Genomic DNA, 21,036 nt, shown 5'->3' on the forward strand with positions numbered 1-21,036 from the left:
AGGCAAGGAAATCGCCTTAAGACAACACAAGGAAGAAACTTTGAGAGAAATCGGACTCAAAAGGGAACCCATCCTCTTTTGGGTGATACCACAGAGTGTGATTATGAATCATTACATTTCTTCACATTTTATAGCATACAACTGTATGCCATAAAATGTGTATTGAAAGCATCTCCAATACAGGCATCAGGGCCTTTATTGATTTCAGTAGTGTTTTTAGCTTTAAATCTATAGTGTCCAAATAAAGTAATCCACTTTATTAGTTATCCACTAGAGTGGATGAGACACACTGTATTCAGTAAGTGCAGTCTTTGTAGTCCAAGTGAAAACATCCACAGCAACCTTTAAGGTATCTGTGTGGTAGCATCCACAGCAATCTCATGGCAAACTTTAAGCTTCCTCAGCAGCAGTTAGCATTTCTCAGGTGAAGGAAGCTCCAAGCAGAAATTGACCATCAGACAACGCAGTTCTGGAGGGCAGATGGATGAGGAGTAGCTACGACAGTGAAACCCTGGGACATAAAGCAGCCTTCCACACCACCATTCCGGTTTAGCAGAACTCTCTATGCTTATGAAACACCCCACCCAAAATAAAGGTTGAGAGTGTGTCTCGGCAGCTCCAGGATTTAGATTGAGTACTGAGCACTAACTGGAAAGCTGTTTCACAGCTGGAGGGCTTTGTAGGAAAAAGCTCTGCCCCTACTGTAGGCTTCTTTAATCAAGGTACTAATAAAGAGCCTGCACCTTATTTCGAAGCAAGCATGGTGTATCTTAAACCGGAATTAAGTCACAGCCGCTAGATGGCACCACAGAGCCAAATCATGCGCCTCTGTCAGGTTTTCAAGTTTAGCTGTAAAATGTTTGACCTTACATTTAAAAATATTTACTAATCTAGAAGACAGGTACACGTGACAGACCTTTCAAGGCTATATGAAAGGTTTTTAAAATTCAAACACAAACTATAATAGATAAACCTGATATATTTGGTACTCAATAACTATCTATAATCAGACATAAGAATGCGATTTGAGACTCTGTCATATGGTGCTACACTGCCCCACTTATGTTATTTATGTTAATATTGCACCACATGAAGTAATGGTTGATTTATACTTCCGCATTAGCTGTCTTTGTGTCACGACCAAGAGAGGGGGATCATGGGTAAACATGGTACGCAGAGACATGCTAGCATACAGTCCTCCCACGAGCTAACCGTGTGTTGTGTGCCTCTTCAGTGCTGTGCATCAGCTGAACGCTAATTGGTTTGCTGGGAGGTGTGTCTGAGTGCGTATTCAGAAATAGTTGTTCAAAGTATATTTGTTCAAAGTATATTTGAAATATAAACAATAAAATGCTAAACAGTAAAGTGTAAAGACAAATTTTTTTTTTTGTTTTGTTTCATCCAGTACTTTACATCTTCTATAGACACGTTTGTGTTCGCCAGCTGCTTTCTGAAAGTGTAGTCCGTTAAAAACCTTAACACAGCTCATGACAGAAACAGATGAAAAACGCTCTGTAAAAATCTATTTAGACGTTTTAGACACTGTGTTAGGTTCTCAGACCAGTGTCTTTTTAATTAAAAACTACTCCTCTGTGATAAAACTCTTGCACTGAACAGCAAGGATAAATGAACACAAGCGAGTTTTCCCCATGCTTCATGTTTGCTTCACACATGGTGATATGATCGTGTTACTGTATGATGGATTTAGTTATAGAAAAATACAATTGTGAAATTGTTAACATACTGAAAATATGTTCTATAAAGCATGAGCCTTTATAACAGCTATAATGGTCAGTTTAATCCTGCAGGATCGCACACTTTACACACTTTTGCACACTTCTCTTTCTTCTAATTGATTCCAAGGATACACAGTGTAGGTGATGTAAAACACCGGCAACTCAATTAAAAAATAAAAGGGAGTCAGTGGTTGATAGAATTGCGGCTTCAAACACTAGTTACATTTAAGTGCTTCGATATAAAAACCGCTCATACTGCTCAATGTGGACGAGATAAAAACACTTCAGAAATGCTTTTAATAAGAACGCACTTCGTTTATAATTTTTCATGTGGAGCTTCTTTTTTCAAGCACTTTTCAAAACAAAATTATGTCTGCAATATGCTCCGTTTAATCCTACAGTGAAACACGGAACTCACATTGTATTTTAGTTTCATTTTTGCCATAGTATCATATTAATATCAAACTTTGTGATACTAAAATTGGTATTGATATTAAAGTCAAAATTCTGGTGTTACACTACACCCAACCGTGCGGAGTAAAACAACAAAAAACAGAAACCAAGAAATTTCTCAGTCGACATTGCCTTCATTCTTTCTTTTACTGATGTAATGCATTCAGCACAGAAGCTATAGCTAACTGAAAATATGTTAGCATTAAACATTTATAGTGAGGCCTACCTTACTGCAAACTAACATGCTGGTGGATGTTTTAGCAAAAAGTCAACTTAATTTTAGGTTTTGTCTTGCATGATCATTAGTAATTCATGTTTACTGAACAGCTATGGTTTAACAAGACGGACTTTTCTATTTTTGTTCTAAATTGTTCCCCATCTGTGATGTAGACGTTAATGAGAATATACTAAGGAAACATGTTAATATTATGGAACATCTAAAATACCACAGCTAGAGTAAATGTTTTTGCATATCTTTAAGTGGAAGCTGAGTAACAGATGTGCATAACTTGTTCAGCCACCTGTTGATTTATGTACAGCTCATTTTGTTTATATTTGTTCTGTTTGCATTCCTCTTTTTAAATGATGGAATCCCTGGTGAAGTTTAAAAAAAAAAAAGTGTAATCGATTGGTGTTCAGAGGGATGATCCCTGATTAGGGATACATAGATACTAATGCTAGTGTGAGGCAATACTAAATTGGCAATGATAATTACATAAATAAAGAAATTACGTTTTCTTACGTTGTGCCTTGGCTCTTTTACTTTAATTAACTTTTCGCAGGTAGACTCTGACGAATGCACAGAAAGGAAGTGTGTGTCTCAGTGCTTACGGAACTAAAGCACTCTCATATGTGACAGTTTCTCTTCGTGCACACTTCACTACTCCAGACTTGTGAATACGTTTGTGTGTGCACAGTTCTCATGGCATGTCGCTCACATTTTTTAATGACCATGCTTACTGTTAATGCTCTGCACACATAGGTCTGCTTGCTGTGTGCTCTCTATTAAATATAAATAAACGCAGGCTGTGCGTAGATGTGGGAATGATTTGTGTTTTAAAAGTTATCACTGATCCAACATATTCTCGTAGTTGACATTTTTTAAAAAAATTATATTTATTTATTTGACAGAGTTTTCTGGTCAAGTAATCTGATCAAGCACCCTGGGGAAGGGGCACAGGTCAGCAGGGCGAGGCTTGCCTGATGAGTTTAACATTAGCCCAAGCTTTGAGAACTGACACATGCAGCATTTTTTAAAAAAAATTTTTTATTTATTTTTTTTTTAAACACGGTTTATATATAGTTTTTGTGTTTTACATTGTCTCGTCTTTTGCTGGTTGCAGTGTGGTTCACATAGCCAGTGTAATTGTGCTTGAGAGGATCTGCCAGGAAGAATGGGAGAAACTACCTAAATCCAAGTGTGCAAAGCATGCAGAGACTTATCCAAGAAAAAAGTACTGAATAAATCTGAATACTTTTTGATGTTTCTTAAATTTGCAAAATTTCTAAATTATTCTTTGCTTCGTTAGTATGGGTTATTGTGTGTAGATTAATGGCAGAAAAGTCAATTTAATCCTTTTTAAATTAAATGTATAACACAAAGTGTGCAAAAAATTGAAAGGGTCTAAATAATTCCAGAAAAAATCCAAACCCACTGTATAACGCAACGAAAGCTGTGCATTAAAACTTAGCACAATTAAACATGGCTAATTAAACATTAGCTCTCTGGCCAGGCCGGTGTCTCTCTCTCTAGGGGGCATGTCTGAACACAGGGCTTTTCGTCATTTTTTATTTCTCATTCTGCTGTTAGCTAGTTATGCTGTTAAAGTCTTGTAGCTTTCTGTAGGGAGAGACATGGTTTTGAATTCTACTTTATTCCACCCAGAGATGTCTGCATCTGTCAGCTTCTCAATCGATGTGCTGATTTCTTTAATCTGGACTGAATTGCTGGGAAATGCTATCTTACAGCACCAAAGAGAGTGTGTGTGTCTGTCTGTCTGTCTTCATGTTTTCCTAGTTCTACTGGCCAGCACAGAATATGGTATTGAACATGCTTGTGGTATTAGTGCCTTGTGGTATTAGCAAACTTTTTTTTTTTGCCCTATATGTCTTTCCTGCATTTCTAAATCCCAGGCCTTGATTTGCTCAATTCTGACCAGACAATTTCAAAATAAAAGCAAATAAATATGCACTGGCTCTCTTCCTAACTGAAACACCAATGCTAAATTAATTTTGTCTGCTGTGTGTCTGTGAGGCGAATCATTTTTGGCGTGTGGAATCGACTCCAAAGCTTTGTGGCTAGTTTTCAGTGCGTGGAATCAGTGAATCCACTCTTACAGATCTACTCTGATGTGAACTGCAAGCAGGATGGCCACTTGATGACTTGACACACAAGATATGTTGATTATATGTTGTGTGTTTGTAACATGTATGTGTATCTGTTAAGATGGTCAAATAGTTCAACTGTTTAGTGTAGTTTTATAACTATAGTTTTACGGTTTAACTATTTATAAGCTAATTTATTTAAAGAGCTTCAGCACAGTATATTGCAGGTGCTTCATGACGTGAGTTGTGATTTGAAATGAGAAAATGTTCATCACATAGATTAATCATTCATGTTATTAAATCCACTGAGTCATACAAACCACTGACTTTTGGTCGTAGTAACATAAGAACCTTTTCTGACAGGTCAGAAAAGATAGATGAATATGAACATCACTGTGTGATACAGCTAGAAAACTGAATAAGCTAGTATAACTCAAAAGGATACATAGCAGTTAATAAGCATGATTCAAGCTGGGACATCGCACTTCCACCGTTTCTCACATTCCCACAATAAATGATTACAAATCACAGGATTGCGTGAAAACACAAGTTATCTCATGAGGCCAACAGTGTGGTGTAATCTGAAGAGTTTATATTTTAAAGTACTGTTTTCTTGTTGTAACATTCTTATTCAAATGCATTTGTTTGTCAGAGAGAGAGTGCGAGCTGGGCTAGCACAGCTGACAAAATGTGTTTAGTGTCACAATAATGTAGTCTCTCGGTAAAAACAGCTCATGGAGACCTTTTTAATTTTTCATGTTCTAAGATTGTCATTTTGCCCACTCCTAGTGCAAAGTTGTTACTTTCTACAAGGTGTTGAATGTATGTAGAATTTATATGGAATTATCATTGTATCCAGCAGATGAGCTGATTAGAGTTTGGAATTAATCCAAACAGGGTCTTTGTCACAGCAAGGTCAAATGTATGGAATAGTTTTTCAATTTTAAGTGGATTTCAGGCATACTAGTAACAAGAATGACTAGATCTGGTGGCAGAGGCATCCCTTTCAATGCTGCTGGCATCGAATTGCACTTACTATTTTTTTTTCTTTTAAAAAATCACAAGATTCTTTATTTTTTTTAGCCTACATTCTATATACTTTTCAAGTCAAGTCACTGTCCTGCTTTCAGTTCGCATCAAAGCCGATCCCAAAAACAGTCAATTCACTGATTCCAGGCATCGAAAACTGAGTGAACCCTAAAGCTTTCGAGTCGACCCCACAACAACGAAACACAAAAATGATTTGCTTTGCACACACACTGTAAACAAAATGAATTTAGCAATGGAGTGTTTCATTTAGTGAGACAGACAGTGGATATTTATTTTGCATTTATTTTAAATTTGAATCTGGTTGGACTCGGAATTGAACAGATCAGGGCATGAAATGCAGATAAGACATATGGTTTCAAAAAGTGCGCAGAACCAATAAAAAATGTACACAATACTGACATCTTAGATTAGATGGGGTCTCATTTGGTTGTCTCATGCTGGGACAGATTATGCGATTAAATGTCAGTCTTAGTTTAAATGGTAATTTATTATGCAGCCTATTTAATGTCTTCTTCAATATCATGTCAAATGGAGAGTCTCATATATCCCGGAAGTGATATGCTGTAATATGCTAAATATGCTGTAAAAGCCCTACGCATTTCATAATCAGTAAAGTTCATCAATGATAAGTCCAAATACACCTCTCTAATTAAGCATTTTGATCATTTTTGCTTTTTGTTTTTGTAGTGTTCAAAAGTTTCTGTGCATCAACCTGTGTGTGTGTGTGTGTGTGTGTGTATGTGTGTCAGGATGTTAAACAGCATATGATGATAAATAAACGGCACTTGTATTCAGGGTTGCAGAGCTAGCGCTGCACTGCTACATTCTCTACGGGTGGAGGCTAAGGCCATTTAACAAAGAGGTGAGATTTTTACTGCATGCCTGCAAGTGTTTGAAAGCTAAGGAAGAGCTGCCAATATTGTTTGAGAGTGAAATGCTTAAAAGACACTGGAAATCATTAGAGTCATTGATGAGTAGGGGCTGGAAAGAAGTGGGACAGTGGAGAGGAGCATTGAAAAGTAGATGGAGGAAGGTGGACTTGGGTCTTAAAAATCTTGAAATCGATTCTTGTTTGTAGCTTAATTGACATTGCAGTCCAGTATACATGTTGTAACTTTTAGCATGAAATCATTTCTCGGGTGTTGCTATGAAAATGTGTAATGATAATTAAAGCAGCATTTTCTGAATGCCATTTTCTAAAGATCTGCTGCAATTATTTTATAGTAAAGGTGACACTTTTTTCTTTAGCCCATTAAAGGTCCATTACCAAAATTTTTTTTTTTTTTTTTTTTTTTTTTTTTTTTTTTACAGTAGAGTGAATGAGTACCATTTCATATCAGAACATAAAGTAAGGCAGTGTACATTCACAAGCAATTTCTCCACATTTTGGCCTTTGATGAAGTTAATCTTGGTTCCAGAACTTTTGTGGCTCATTTCTGTATTTCTTTGTGAATTCCAATCTGGCCTTCTGACTCCTCTTTCTGCTGAGGAGTGGGTTGCATTTTGTGGTATGGCCTATATTTCTGCTCTCAAAATCTTTTTAGAACAGTGGATTGTGATAGCTTCACCCCTGCCCTGTAGAGGTTGCTGATGTCACTGACCATTGTTTCTGGGTTTTTCTTTACAGCTCTCACACATCAACTGCTGTTTTATTAGGCCCACCTGTTTGATATCTGGTTGTTAGTAGACCAGTGGTTTCTTTCATTTTCAGGACATTCCAAATTGTTGTATTGGCTCTGTTCAATTGTGCAATGGCTCTGTTCCATATTCCATCTTTTGTCAGCTTCAAAATGGCTTGCTTTTCTCCCATAGACAGCTCTGTAGTTTTCATGTTGGTTTATCCTTTTAACAGCAAATGCAGTTTTCAAAAGGTGCCATGTTCTAAGTCGTTTAACACACGTAGATGTAAATATCAGGAAATGAAAACTGAAATTCTGATCTGTCATCTCATATTCACCTTTTGATCTCAAATCCAAATGCCTTTGCTATATAGCAAAAACTACAGAAATGGCCTTGCCATTCCAATTCTTTTGGAGGGGACTGTACCTGAAAACTATACTTTTCTGATTTTTCAGTCCCAGTGTAATTTGCCCAGCAGGAAAGAGAGTTCAGTAAAGGGGAAGAGATGTGAAATATGGTTTTATTTCTGGTAGCGGTTTACTTTCACCTTGCACAGACTTTATCTAGGTGAACTTTTACCTGTGAATTTACAAACCTCACACTTGTGAACCAACAGACTAAGCTCACAGACCACGCAATCTTTTACCTGTAGAGATCCCCACTGAAGTGTGCCTGATTGCCAAATTCCTCTTTCTTATGAAAATAAACATGCAAACTGTCTATTGTGATTGTCACTAATTTTTGTATGGGGAAAAAAGAAATTTGGATTCTAGGATCTGATGTGCATGACACATATGAGTGATACAGGTGAATTTGATTTCCTCTTGGATGCTTAATGGCTGTATCTAAGTTCGGTAGTTGCAGATAGTCTCGCAGTATGCGATTCATCGCTGAGAAAATCGAACATCAGTAGTCAAAATATCAGCACCTCTATGATTGCTTGGAAAAGGGTAGTTGATTGGGTTGTTACTGGGAAATTGGATGAAAATTGTGTACTGTGTACTAGACCTCAGTGTTATCCTATTTGCTTAACTGAAAGAAGTACACTGCCATACAACAGTGTGAGGGAACGGCTCTCCCTTGACCTGCACTCTGATTCTCAGTGGGACCATGGCTGGGTGCTAATGGAGGGGGTGTTAATTGATTCATCCTCCCAGCCGAGTTCCTCATTATCACCCTCTCCCAGGGCAGCTTGGCCATGTCCTCCACTGGGATGATATCAGGAGAAGATAGGGTGTAAATAACATGCTTTGGTAGACTCAAGCTAGGCCTGGTACTGTTATGGAAGAGTGGTGTGACATGTAGACTGTAAAAATACAGGTGCTCGTTGTTTCAGTTTTTGCTGATTAATATTTGTAACTGTAATTCAACTGTATTAGATTTTATTTTGTGTTGTTTATTTTGGGCCTTGCTTGTAACTTGCAAGCCATATCTCTAGTTGTCCAAGACCCATCTACTTTAACAGAGCTACAACATATGAGTGACACTGAAAATAACCACCCACATAACCATAGATAATTATTGACCATGTTTCTAAAATAAATTCAATTTAGAAAATTTTACAATTGCTTTTTGGTTTGAGCTTATTGCACAAAGCTTTTCAGAATTCTTGCTCAGCTTAAAGTAGCGGTGTTGGCACATTTCCGGTTCTCCCACCCAAGTGGGCCAGTTTGATGACTGGTTAAAAAAAAAAGATAAATTTGCAGGGCAAGCTACTTTCAAAATGTCTCAGTGTGCAGACAAGTGATGGTAACATTTTATGAAGATCCTGGTTCTGAATATGTGACAACTTAATAGGGGTGTGCGATATGTATGGTCTTCGATAATATCTTAATTGTTGTTTCAGCGATGCGCGAGCTGACATTATCGAGTATGTCACTTACTACAAAAACCAATCAAAAAAACGTCTTGAGTGTCCATGCATGATGTAGCCTAGTAGGATAGACTGCTGTGTATTGAGAGTGCACGCTTTCACTGCATGAAGTAGCCTATTAGAATGCAGTGTGCAAATTAAGCTAGTGTAGCTGCCTAAAAATGCAAGACTAAAGTTAAAAATGAACAAACAGCATCAGGAGACAAAATACAGACACCACCAGCTTCACAATCTATGTTATATTTAATTGCTAGACATGGGTCATCCTCACTCACATGGCAGTGGTTTGGCTTTGAAAAGACGGATGTTGCTCAAAAGACGGCAATCTGCAAACTGTCGGAAATTGGTTGCCATTAAAGACAGCTTGACAACTAACTTTTTTTCACCATCTGTGACCTAACTATTGCACAGAACATGAAAAATATGAAAAGTGTCGGGAGACAGCTGTCAGTGACACGCCTAAGCCAGCCAAGGTACCAGCACAAAAACACACTTGGCAAACTTGTACAGAATCGTTCCACAAAAAAAAATGACTTATGACAAGAAAAGCAGCAAATGGCAAAACATAACATACACTGTGTACATTGCAGAAGACTTGGTACCAACTTCTCAAGCAGTATACCATACTGTAGTGTTACTTGAATGTTTCAGTTTTAAGTAAATAAATAAGAACTCAAATACACTATATGGCCAAAAGTATGTGGACACCTGACCATCACATCCCTATGTGGCTCTTCCCCAGACTGTTGCCACAAAGTTGGAAACACGCAGTAGTCTAGAATGTCTTTGTATGAGGTAGCATTAAGATTTCCCTTCACTGGAACTGTGGAGCCTAACCCAACCAAGTTCCAGCGTGAAGATATACTTTGCCAGGATTGGAGTGGAAGAACTCGAGTGTCCTGCACAGAGCCCTGACCTCAACCCCAATGAGCACCTTTGGGATGAACTGGAATGCAGACTGCGCCCCAGGCCTCCTCACCCAACATCAGCGCCTGATCTCACTAATGCGATTGTGGCTGAATGAACACAAATCCCCACAGCCATGCTCCAAAATCTAGTGAAAAGCCTTCCTGGAAAAGTGGATGTTATTATAAAAGCAAAGGGGGACTAAATCTGGAATGGGATGTTCAACAAGCACATGTAGATGTGATGGTCAGGTGTCCACATACTTTTGGCCATATTGTGTATGTTGTTTCCATTAATATCATTAGTAAGCAACATTTAATATCCTATTAACAAGAGTGAGCTAGTACGATACAAGACTTTTACAAACACATTATTGAAGAGTGCAAAATATCATCTACTAAAATAAGTCCCAGAAAATATTGAGATATAATTTATCAAGATATGATTTTTGTCAATATCGCATATTCCTACAACCTAATGAACAGATTCTCCAGACAAAATAGCTGAAACAGTAAGAGGAAGTTTAGAAGTTCTCTACTAGGTACCAACTAGGCATGTGTCCCTATGCATGTTACACTGCCCTGATAGCCAGTGACATTTACTCCATAAAATACCAACCTTTAACTATACAGTCGCCGTTTATGCATTTTGCACATAAAGCAATTTAACACTGGAATAGTACATCACTCATCACATCAAAGTATGCCAAGGAAGAACAGTCTTGTTGGGAGATTAGCCAGTTGATCTCAGGAGATGAGCCTGATATATCTGGAATGATTTGTGCAAGTGTTTTACCGTTTTAAACCTTTCTGACAGGGAGTTCAGCTCAACACTGGCAAGCATTTGCACAGCTGATATTATGCCATCCCCTTCTCTCCTTAAACCTGAAATGGTGGAAGTGCTTGTTTTCCTGTCTTGTATTAGGCTATTGTGTCTGGAAGATTGTATTGTTTATCACCATTTTTTTAATGGTAAAATGGAGCAGGGAAAAAGCAATGTCACACAAGCCTAATACAGTTACTTTGCGCACATTGCAGTTGATCTCAATTTTTCCTAGTTATGCTTTGGCTTTTTTGACTCTCTTTACATTTTTAATTTGGGCATAGGTTGTTTCACTCTTAGTTTCCAATTTCATTTTGCAGCTTTATTTTGAGCTAGGCAAAATTTTAAAACCCCACTTTGGTAGCAGGAATCCTTCTGATGTTCCTCTGATCAAACTACAATATCAGCAAATGCTGTAATATTTTCCAATTTAAAGAGAAGTCTTGTGCTGTAAAAACACGTGACTGTGACCCTCCAATATTTCCCTTCATTGTTTTCATGTCTTACATTCTGATCCGGGGCTAAGCACTCATAGCCATTAAATTATAGTATGCCCTTTGCACATAACATTTCCAAAAGATGTTGGCAAACATGCAGAGATATCTTGTTTACCTGCCCTTTACTGTTTCAAATAAAAATGTATAAAAGATATCAAACACCTTGTAGTTTGTGGGTGGACTGTCTGTGGCTGAGACTAGTAACTTGCTCACTCTCACAATATCACCTCAAGATTCGGCATAACCTAATGATTAATGTGTTAATTAAAGGAACCTTGCTACCTGCATCTGTCCAGCAGGAACTGTTTTTAAATATAATGCAATTTTTTTTTTTCATCTAAGTAACACCAAAGATTTACTGTTCTCACAAACTAAATAATTACAGTCAGAATACTTTCTTGCATTACAGGTCAGCAATGTATACAGGCTTGACAATCATTAAATAAACTACAGCTTCATTTTTTTTTTTTCTTTTCACTTCCATTACAACAATGCTGTTCGAAGCAGAACAACTGCAATAGACAGCAATCATCTCATCTAGAGCGCTTCAGTTCAGCCACCTCACTGTTCAGCTGAGTTGTGCTGATGAGCTCAGGCACGGAAAAACCCAGAAAAAACACACAGACTGCTCTGTATGACCGATAAGTTGTATCAGTGTTACTGTACTTGTTTGGCAGCCAGATATTTGACACACTTATGTTCTCCTTTTCCTAGTATTCGGAGTGTGATGCAGAAGTACTTGGAAGAGAGAGATGAGCTCACTTTTGACAAAATCTTCAACCAGAAGATTGGTAAGTGTACATTAATTTGGTAGCTCCAATTCATTATTGAAAATTCTTTTTGTAACATTTAATGCGTAACTGCTACCCGTTAGAACTATTTTCAGCTTTTTGTTTATTTTATGCTAAGCCTGGGTTCTCTGTTTAAGGTTCACTTATTGAATGGCACTAAGAAAAGTTGCCTTGGGAAAGTCATGTAGGGATGTGAAAGGGTATTTGAATACCTGATTAAACATTTCAGGCAACAGATTTGAAACCACTATTTGTATTTGTATTCGTTATGCCTTATGTTGACATTAAGTGGTTGGTGTGTGTGTGTGTGTGTGTGTGTGTGTGTGTGTTGGGGGGATGCTCTGAAGCGCCCCCTTTTACACGGTACATAAACTTGGTGCATATGGTCAGATCCGGAAGTATTTGGACAATGGCAGAGTTTTTGTGATTTTTCCCTTTATACACCACCACAATGGATTTGAAATAAAACAATCAAGATGTGATCGAAGGGTAGACTTACAGCTTTATTTTAAGAGGTTCCACAAAAATATGGCATTTACCATTTAGGAATTACAGCAATTTTCAACAAAGTACCTCCATTTTCAGGGGCTCAAAGGTATTTGGACAAAGTGACATAATTGTAAATATAACCATAATTTTAATACTTGGATGAAAATCCTTTGCAGTCAATGACTGCCTGAAGTCTGGAGCCCAGGTTCTCAAAACTCAAATTCTGAGTTTCCTCCCTGGAGATGCTTTGTCAGGCCTTCACTGCAGCCACCTTCAGTTGCTGCTTGATTGTGGGTCTTTCTGCCTTCAGTCTTGTCTTCAGTAAGTGAAAAACATGCTCTACTGGGTTGAGATCAGGCGACTGACTTGACCATTGAAGAATATTCCATTTCTTTGCCTTCAAAAAGTCTTGAGTTGCGGCGTCCTATCAGTTTTGTAGCATTTGGCTGAATGTGAGAAGAGAGTATAGCCCTATACACCTCAGAATTCATCTTGCTACTTCTGTCAGCAGTCACATTATCAGTAAACACCAGTGAGCCCGTTCCATTGGCAGCCATACATGCCCATGCCATAACACTGCCTCCACCATGTTTGAAACATGATGTGGTATACTTTGGATCATGAGCTGTTCTTTTCTTTTGCCATACTTTTCTCTTCCCATCATTCTGGTACAAGTTAATCTTGGTTTCATCAGTCCAAAGAATCTTATTCCAGAACATGGGAGGCTTTTTTAGATGTTTTCTGGCAAAGTCTAATCTGACTTTCTTGTTCTTGAGGGTTACCAGTGGTTTGCACCTTGTTGTAAATCTGTATTTACTTTCATGAAGGTGTCTCTTGATTGTAGATTTTGACAATGATACGCCTACCTTCTCCAGAGTATTCTTGACTTCTGTTGAGAAGGGGTTTTTCTTCAACAAGGAAAGGATTCCGCGATCATCCACTTTAGTTGTCTTCCGTGGTCTTCCAGGCCTTTCGGTGTTGTTGAGCTCACCAGTGCTTTCTTTCTTTCTAAGAATGTACCCAACTGTTGATTTGGCCACACCTAAGGTTTTTGCTATCTCTCTTATAGATTTATGTTGTTTTTTCAGCCTAATGATGGCCTCCTTCACTTGCATTGAGATCTCCTTGGACTTCATATTATTAGCTCCGGTCCAACAGCTGCCAAATGCCAACTCAATACCTGATATCAACTCTAGACCTTTTATCTGCTTCATCTGTCTTGAAGTAACGAGGGAATGGACCACACCTGGTCAATTAACTTCTTGTCAGTCAATTGTCCAAATACCTTTGAGCCCGTGAAAATGGAAGTACTTTGCTTAAAATGGCTTTAATTCCTAAATGGTAAATTCCATATTTTTGTGGAACAAAGCTGAACGTCTACACTTCGATCACATCTTGATTGTTTTATTTCAAATCCATTGTGGTGGTGTATAAAGGCAAAATCACACAAACTCTGTCATTGTCCAAATACTTCCGGACCTGTCTGTATATCATACATACCTGTATGTATGTGTACGAAACTCAGTACATGCATTGTTCTCATCGACCCGGACAAACTTTCGCACTGACAATCATTAGCTCCGCCCAACAGGAAGTCGGCCATTTTGGATTTTGTGAAAAGTGCATGCGGTGACCTTTTAAATACTCTTCCTAGGGGAATCACATGATTGTTACCAAACTTGGTCAACATTATGCCAAGACACTGAGGTTGCTAAATTGCAAAGGGATTTTTGATCTCTCGAACGGTTTCACCATGGCGAGGCACTAAATTTATGGTGAAAAAAGGGAAACAGGAAGTGACTCGTATCTTCTGAGTCCACTGAGTGATTTAGATGAAACTTGGGCTGTATGTTTGGTACTGGGGGCTGAGCACATGGATGTGGTTATTTTGAGTCACAGTCATAGTGCCATCAACTGGCAGCTGGAAGTGAGTGACTTACAACAGACTTTGCTATAATCCTCTAGTATTTACCTGAATTGCTTCAAACTTGGTCAGGATAATGTCAAGACACGGCTGATGTGAAATTGCACAAAACTTTATTACTCTTTTCCGGTGTTTCTGAGGCTCTTAACATGCTCAAAATTTCATGAAATTCAGCATGCACGTCAGAGTTGTCGGCTGTTAGGCATAGGCAAAACCTAAGATATGGGCGTAGTGCCCCCTTTTGACTAAAGTGGTGGGGTCAGTTTTACGTACAGTCACCAAACTCGGTACATATATTGTTCTCATCGAGCTGGACAACTTTCTAAATGATAGTCATTAGCTCCACCATACAGGAAGTAGGTCATTTTGGATTTAATGTGGATTTTTGGAAATTGCAGGCTCTGAACTTTTAAATACTCCTCCTGGTGGATTCATGCAATTGTCACCAAACTTGGTCATCATTATGCCAAGACATTGAAGATGCTAAATTGCAAACGGATTTTTAATATCTTGAACGGTGTGGCCATTGCAATTAAATTAATGACAAAAAAGTGAAACAGGAAGAATCTCATATCTTCTAAGTGCATTGTCTGATTTGGATCAAATTGGTGTTGTATGTTTGGTCATGGGGGCTATGTCACACCTCCACTCCACACCACTTCACTACAATTAATTAATGGCTAATAAGGATAGCAACATATATCTCTTCTTCATGCATTATCTCACCAAATATTAGCTGTATCTTTGGACATGGAAGCTGTTGTAAAACCTTAGCCCTGGGCTTAACCTAACACATCAGTTGTCATGTTTTCATACACCCACCGGGTTTTAAGTATGCTTTTTCATACACCATATTAAGTATGCTTTTCCCCCCATCTCCTATCGATTAACCGAATATCCGTTCATTAAGTTTTAGGGATATCCAAATGATAAAATCAGTCAGAATACACCTCCCGTATTTGCTTGTTCTGGGGCAGCCCATAACATTGGGTGGTTTAGTGCTTTCCCCTTTACTATGACTTATTCAAACCTATTATAAAGCTCTTCAAGAGTTAAAGGATTTATATTATCGAGAAGTGCATTGTAGCAGGTCCTGTGACTGAAACTGTGGAATCTTCTGCCATTTAAAAAAAAAAAAAAAAAAAAAAAAAAGATGCCAAAAATTTCTAAAGGGTATGTTAATCTACCCAGTATGTTATTTGAGAGATGATGGACAATGTGATTGTGTTTCCATCACAGCTTATGAGTCTGTTATTGTCAGACGGGTCATTGTTCTAATCTCAGACAGCTTCCTCATTTGTATCTCTCCATTAGTCACCTTAGAAGCCAAGATCATCTGTGGAATTTTCCAGTATAGGGGACTGTATGTAGTGGTATGATCACTGCTTGAAAGCTAAATATCCAAAAGTGCATAACTGGAAGGCTGTCTTTTTCCTCTACTTAATAAAAAATGGCACTTTTTAAGTAAAGAGCCATGGGAACACATTAGGCCTGCAAGCCTCAATTAACTTTACTTACTTCTAGGTCGGAAGTCTCCAGTGAGATTAGTCTACAGTGAATTCACTCTTCTTTCCCAATCTTTCTTTCATGTTTTTATAAGTGCTGTCTTGACTGTCCTATAGTTTACATAAGGGCATTTAAATTTTGGCAGTTTTGTTTTTGATCACGTCTGGACAAATCACAGATTTACAAGTATGTTCAACTACCAAAAAAAGAAAATAAACCCTACAACCTGTTGAGTTTCACAAAACAAAAGTTTTCATTTGATATCTATGTTTAAACATAAGGTATTTCAGAGGGCTGACGCATCTCAACACTGTATAGTATATATAGTATATACAACTACGTACATCACCCATGGCGCATTCTGGCTGTTGGTAAAAGTTTTTGCTAGGCAGAATAATTAAAAACCAAATTTGGGCCAAGTGCTGCCAACTCTTTAGTGCCACCATCTGGTCAAATTTTGGCCTAATTTGGAAGTATGTTTATGGTCATAACTTTTGAATCATGTATTCACAATTTAAAAGCCTGGGTCTAGAAGAGTTCAAAGCATCCTATGACGTAAATTTTTGCCTGATTAGATTTTCCGCCATCTTGGATTTTGTCAAAAACAAAATTTGGCACACATCATCTTCAGAGTAAGCCTCACAAAAGAATTATCAAAAGAATTTTGATTAATTCAAATGGTTTGTCTGTAATGGGCCAACAAATCTGACAGCGAAGCCGCCAAACAGGAAGTAAGGCTGTATCTCCGCAACGACAACTGCAATTTTTGTTACTCCTCCTCCAAATTTTGTATCACAAAATTTGGCTCACATCATATGGAGACCTGTCTGAGCAAAAGTTATGAAAGAATATTGATATTCAAACCGTCCTCCTGTAACACCCTGGCAAATGCAAAAAACAGGATGTGTGGGTGTATCTCAGCAATGTATCTACGTATCATCACGAAACTTGATAAGCATCTTCAGGACCATGCCCTGAATGTATCCAAGATGTTTTGTGACTGTCCCACCTTGTGGTCAAGAACTGTAACAGCTTATAAGGGAAAAAAATATCATTTGAAGAGTTTGTGCTAAATTCACAGTTCTTTTTTTTTTCCTATAATTGCCTGGGGTATACTGAAATGAACACACATCAAGATCTGAAACTCTAGGACAGACTACTGCTTCCTGTGATTTTGTCAAAAACTGTTTTTTCACTACTCCTCCTACAAATTATGTCCAATCAACACCAAATTTGGCATACATAATTCAGACCAACCTGGACAAATGTTATCAGCAATGGTTAGCAACGACCTTGCACACTGAGACAAAACTTGGTAGGCATCTTCAGCACTTTGCCCTGAAGCTATATAACAAATTTTGTGACAGTGCTACCTACTGGTCAAAAGTTACAATAACATGCTAAAAAATGCTTACTTCTAACTGCCATTTGTGCTACTTCTCCTCCAAATTTTGTCCAATCTTCACCAAATTTGGCTCACATCATATTTTGAGACCTGTGTAAACTTGTGCTAAGTGGGGTAAAAAAGCCCAGACTGATGAGGAAAAAACATAAAAAGCTTAGATGTTTTTACATTGCAAGAAGAAAACATTTTTTTAGGTCAGAGCAGTAGCAATCATGACCAAAGATGAAAGTATCCCATTTGTTCAGTTAACTGATGCTGAATTTTTTACACACCAACTCCTCAGTGTTAGCAATGCTGCGGAGTTGCCAAACAAAACAAGTTCCCATTCTCTGACAGTGGTCAGAGAATTCCACCACTGTCCATGGTCAAAACATACACATCATGAGTGAAACTAGAAATCACTCTTTAATCCCTTTGCCTTAATTTATGACTCTGCTTTCCTGTGATTGCGTAGGCAACAATTGTAGCACAGCTGTGAATGTGCAGCTCACTGAGTCTGGGTGCTTGGCCCCCAAAAATGCTGCTTGCAGCTTTAATTACGTTCATATTTGATCTGTTTTTCTTACCTTGCCTGATCATAAACTAACTTTGCTGGTTTACAGGTTTTAGATATTAGAAGTTTTATTCTAATTATTTGTAGATGCAACACACCTTATGGACTGCCTATACAGTCTTTTAGCAAGCTGAAGATTTTCTGCAAGGTGGGCTATGAAGCACTGTGGGCTTATGGTGGTACTGCAGTCCTGTGACTGTGTTTAACGGGTGGGGAAGATTTAATTTGCACAGTCCAGAATAATATATCTGGTGGAGGCAAAATAAGACAAAAGAAGAAAAAAACATTTACAGATGCAAAACAAACAAACAAAAAACCCCCCATAAACCAGTTCCAAATCTCAACAGCCATCAAGACAACTGCCAAACGTAATGTTCAGAATGCGGAGCTCCATCAAACTGTATGAGTTTCTTGTATTTGTGTCAAACATGCAGTATATAAAACCCTTTATGCGCATGAAGAACTTGATAGTGCACCCCAGTGGCCGATTAGTTTAAAATTTCTCACAGACCTCTGGGGCCAAGAGTCGAGTAAGTTCCCCAAGTTTCGTTCCGAATGGTCTATGTTAACCTTGTCTAATAGCTGCTGAAATTTAATTGGCCAATGGCGGACATGTTTTTCGGGAGATGCAACTGTTCTCATAAATATTGTTTGGACCTTTGACAAAGACACTGCATGCAGATTTTCAAGGCAATTGGACTTGGTTCCATTGTTAGAGCCAATTTCATGTTTCTTCCTGTTACAGTGTCACCAACTGGTCATGCACGGTAATTTTCTACATGTGTCCTTAGACTTGGCTTATACATAAGTTTGTCAATTTTGGTGAAAATATCTCATTCCTATCAAAAGTTATTGCTATTTAAGTAAAAGGGGCCATGCCCACTTCAAACGTTTTGACGTGCAGTCGCGAGGTTAAATTTTTCATGACAGAAATGTAATTGGAGATACACATTTGTTCGTCTTGACCAAAAAGTGTGTAAATTTTTTTGTGTTGATCACTGTAGCGCCATCGTGTGGCTGATGGGGCGAGACTTTGCGCCGATATCGACTGGTGGATTTTCATGTCTCTAGGCCTTATGGTTTGGTTTGCATGATCAGTTTACGGCAGAATAATAATAATAATAATAATAATAATAATAATAATAATCCTTACAAAAACAATAGGGTTTCAGCATTTTGTGCTATTTATATATGTTTAAAAACTGAGTACCTTAGCTGAGCTGGTTTACATATATATTTAAAATTTTTAAAATAACAGCTGAGGAATGGTGGTGTTAGAAAAGTATTTGCGATTTGGGAAGTCCTAACGCAGATCAGCTGCGTTTAAAACCCTTGTTTTTGGCTGATTTGGGTATCCTTGTCCTGGTCAAATGTCGTGGTGTTAATTATGTCTTTCTAGTGCTTTTACTTGTTTTCTCATAAGTAGTACCCTTAAAACATCTTTGTTAGTGTTGTTTGCTTTAGCCCTTGTTTTCTTCTAAGCTGCTGCTACACTCCTATGTGGTCCCCTTGTAATCTGGATTTCAGATTTCTTGTGGTTTAACAAATTTGTCATGTTTCCTTGCTGTGCCAGTCTTGCCTTTGCATATTTTGTAAACAATTGTTTGCACTGTGTCCATTGTGTAAAATCCAGCAGTTCCATATAGCCTAACTGATGCTGAATTTTTTACACACCAACTCCTCAGTGTTAGCCATGCTGCGGAGTTGCCAAACAAAACAAGGAGGAAGTGCGATCTAAGGAACTGCCTACTCTTGGCTATTATTGGTTTGTTTGTGTTTCTGTGGGGGAGAATGCGAGCTGGACTAGTGTATAAAATAATGTCTGGTTCGTATAGTTCATAAAACAGTGTTTTTCAGCGGAACAGACAAAATGTGTTGTGTCATGGTACTCATGATCCCTCTGTAAAGTCAGATTGTGGAGGAATTGTGTTATCATGTTGTTCGCCCGTCTGTGCGTCTGTTTGAGATTCTGTGAGTATGTCAGTTCGTCTGTTGGGACTTCTTAGTGCAGTTAATGCAGGATCTCAAAAATAAGTGGCCAAATTTTGGATTTTATAGACTTATCCTTGCTACCCCCAGATGAGCTGAATACATTTAGGCATTGATACAAACATGTTCAAGGTCACAGCAAGGTCAAATGTCAAAGTTTTGTATCAGTACCATTCTTACTGCATGCTATAGAGAGATGGTACTTAGAATTATGTCAGGAAGTCAGAGTCTGGCTATGTCATATTTTGGTTCTTCTCTTGAAACTTGCTAAATACGGATCCCAGTGAAGAACATGCCTTAATAGCTTGTTAATTTCAGAATGTAAAACATTTATTTGCCTGTACTATGTACATATGGGGTCTATCCATTAAGAACTCACCAAAACCAATGTATATTTCAGGGATCTTTGAGGCATACGAATTAGTGACGAGAAACTAGACTCGTCGGCGGCAGAGGCATTCCCACTGATGCTGCTTGCGTTGAGTTCTACTTGTTACTCCTTGAGCCCTCCTTCATTCTTACCCATTCTATGCCATTTTTATCAGCAGGCATCCTGTGTCTCCCGTGTGTGGGCTGGCTGATAATGTTAGCATTTTAGCCTGACCTGTGCTTTTGTCTACTCTGACATTCAGCTGCTTGAAAGGCAAGTTATAACACTATAAATGTGAAGTTTGTCTCGTACTGATTCATTGCTGCGAGAATGATCAAGATTCCCTTGTCTGTCCTTTTTTTTTTTTTTTTTTTCAAAGCACTGAATGTTCTTCAGATTATTCTGTGTAAACTCTAGAGACTGTTGTGCACGAAGATCCCAGGAAATCAGCAGTTTCTGAAATACTCAAACCAGCCCGTCTGGCACCAACAACCATGGCACACTTGAAGTCACTGTGACCACATTTTCCCCCATTCTAATGTTTGATGAATGTTAACTGAAGCTCATGACCTCTGTCTGCATGATTTTATTCATTGTGCTGCTGCCATGAGATTGGCTGATTGGGTAATTGCATGAATGAGCAGCTATACAGTTGTACCTATTAAGTGCTAAGTGTAATTTCAAGGTTATTCGTACTAGTTGTTTAAAAAACAAACAAAAGCAAAAA

At 38.2% G+C, this 21,036-nt stretch overlaps 1 protein-coding gene across 1 annotated transcript in view; it reads left to right on the forward strand.

Annotated features, from left to right (window-relative positions):
• The window catches only part of grk3 (G protein-coupled receptor kinase 3), an 89,042-nt gene that overhangs the window by 10,049 nt on the left and 57,957 nt on the right, over positions 1-21,036 (forward strand). Inside the window, exon 2 of the mRNA XM_026943872.3 lies at positions 11,997-12,073. Within this exon, the coding sequence (XP_026799673.3) occupies positions 11,997-12,073 (77 nt within the window). The remainder of the gene's footprint in view (positions 1-11,996; positions 12,074-21,036) is intronic.

Source organism: Pangasianodon hypophthalmus, chromosome 17 (assembly GCF_027358585.1).
Source record: "Pangasianodon hypophthalmus isolate fPanHyp1 chromosome 17, fPanHyp1.pri, whole genome shotgun sequence".
Taxonomy (NCBI): domain Eukaryota; kingdom Metazoa; phylum Chordata; class Actinopteri; order Siluriformes; family Pangasiidae; genus Pangasianodon; species Pangasianodon hypophthalmus.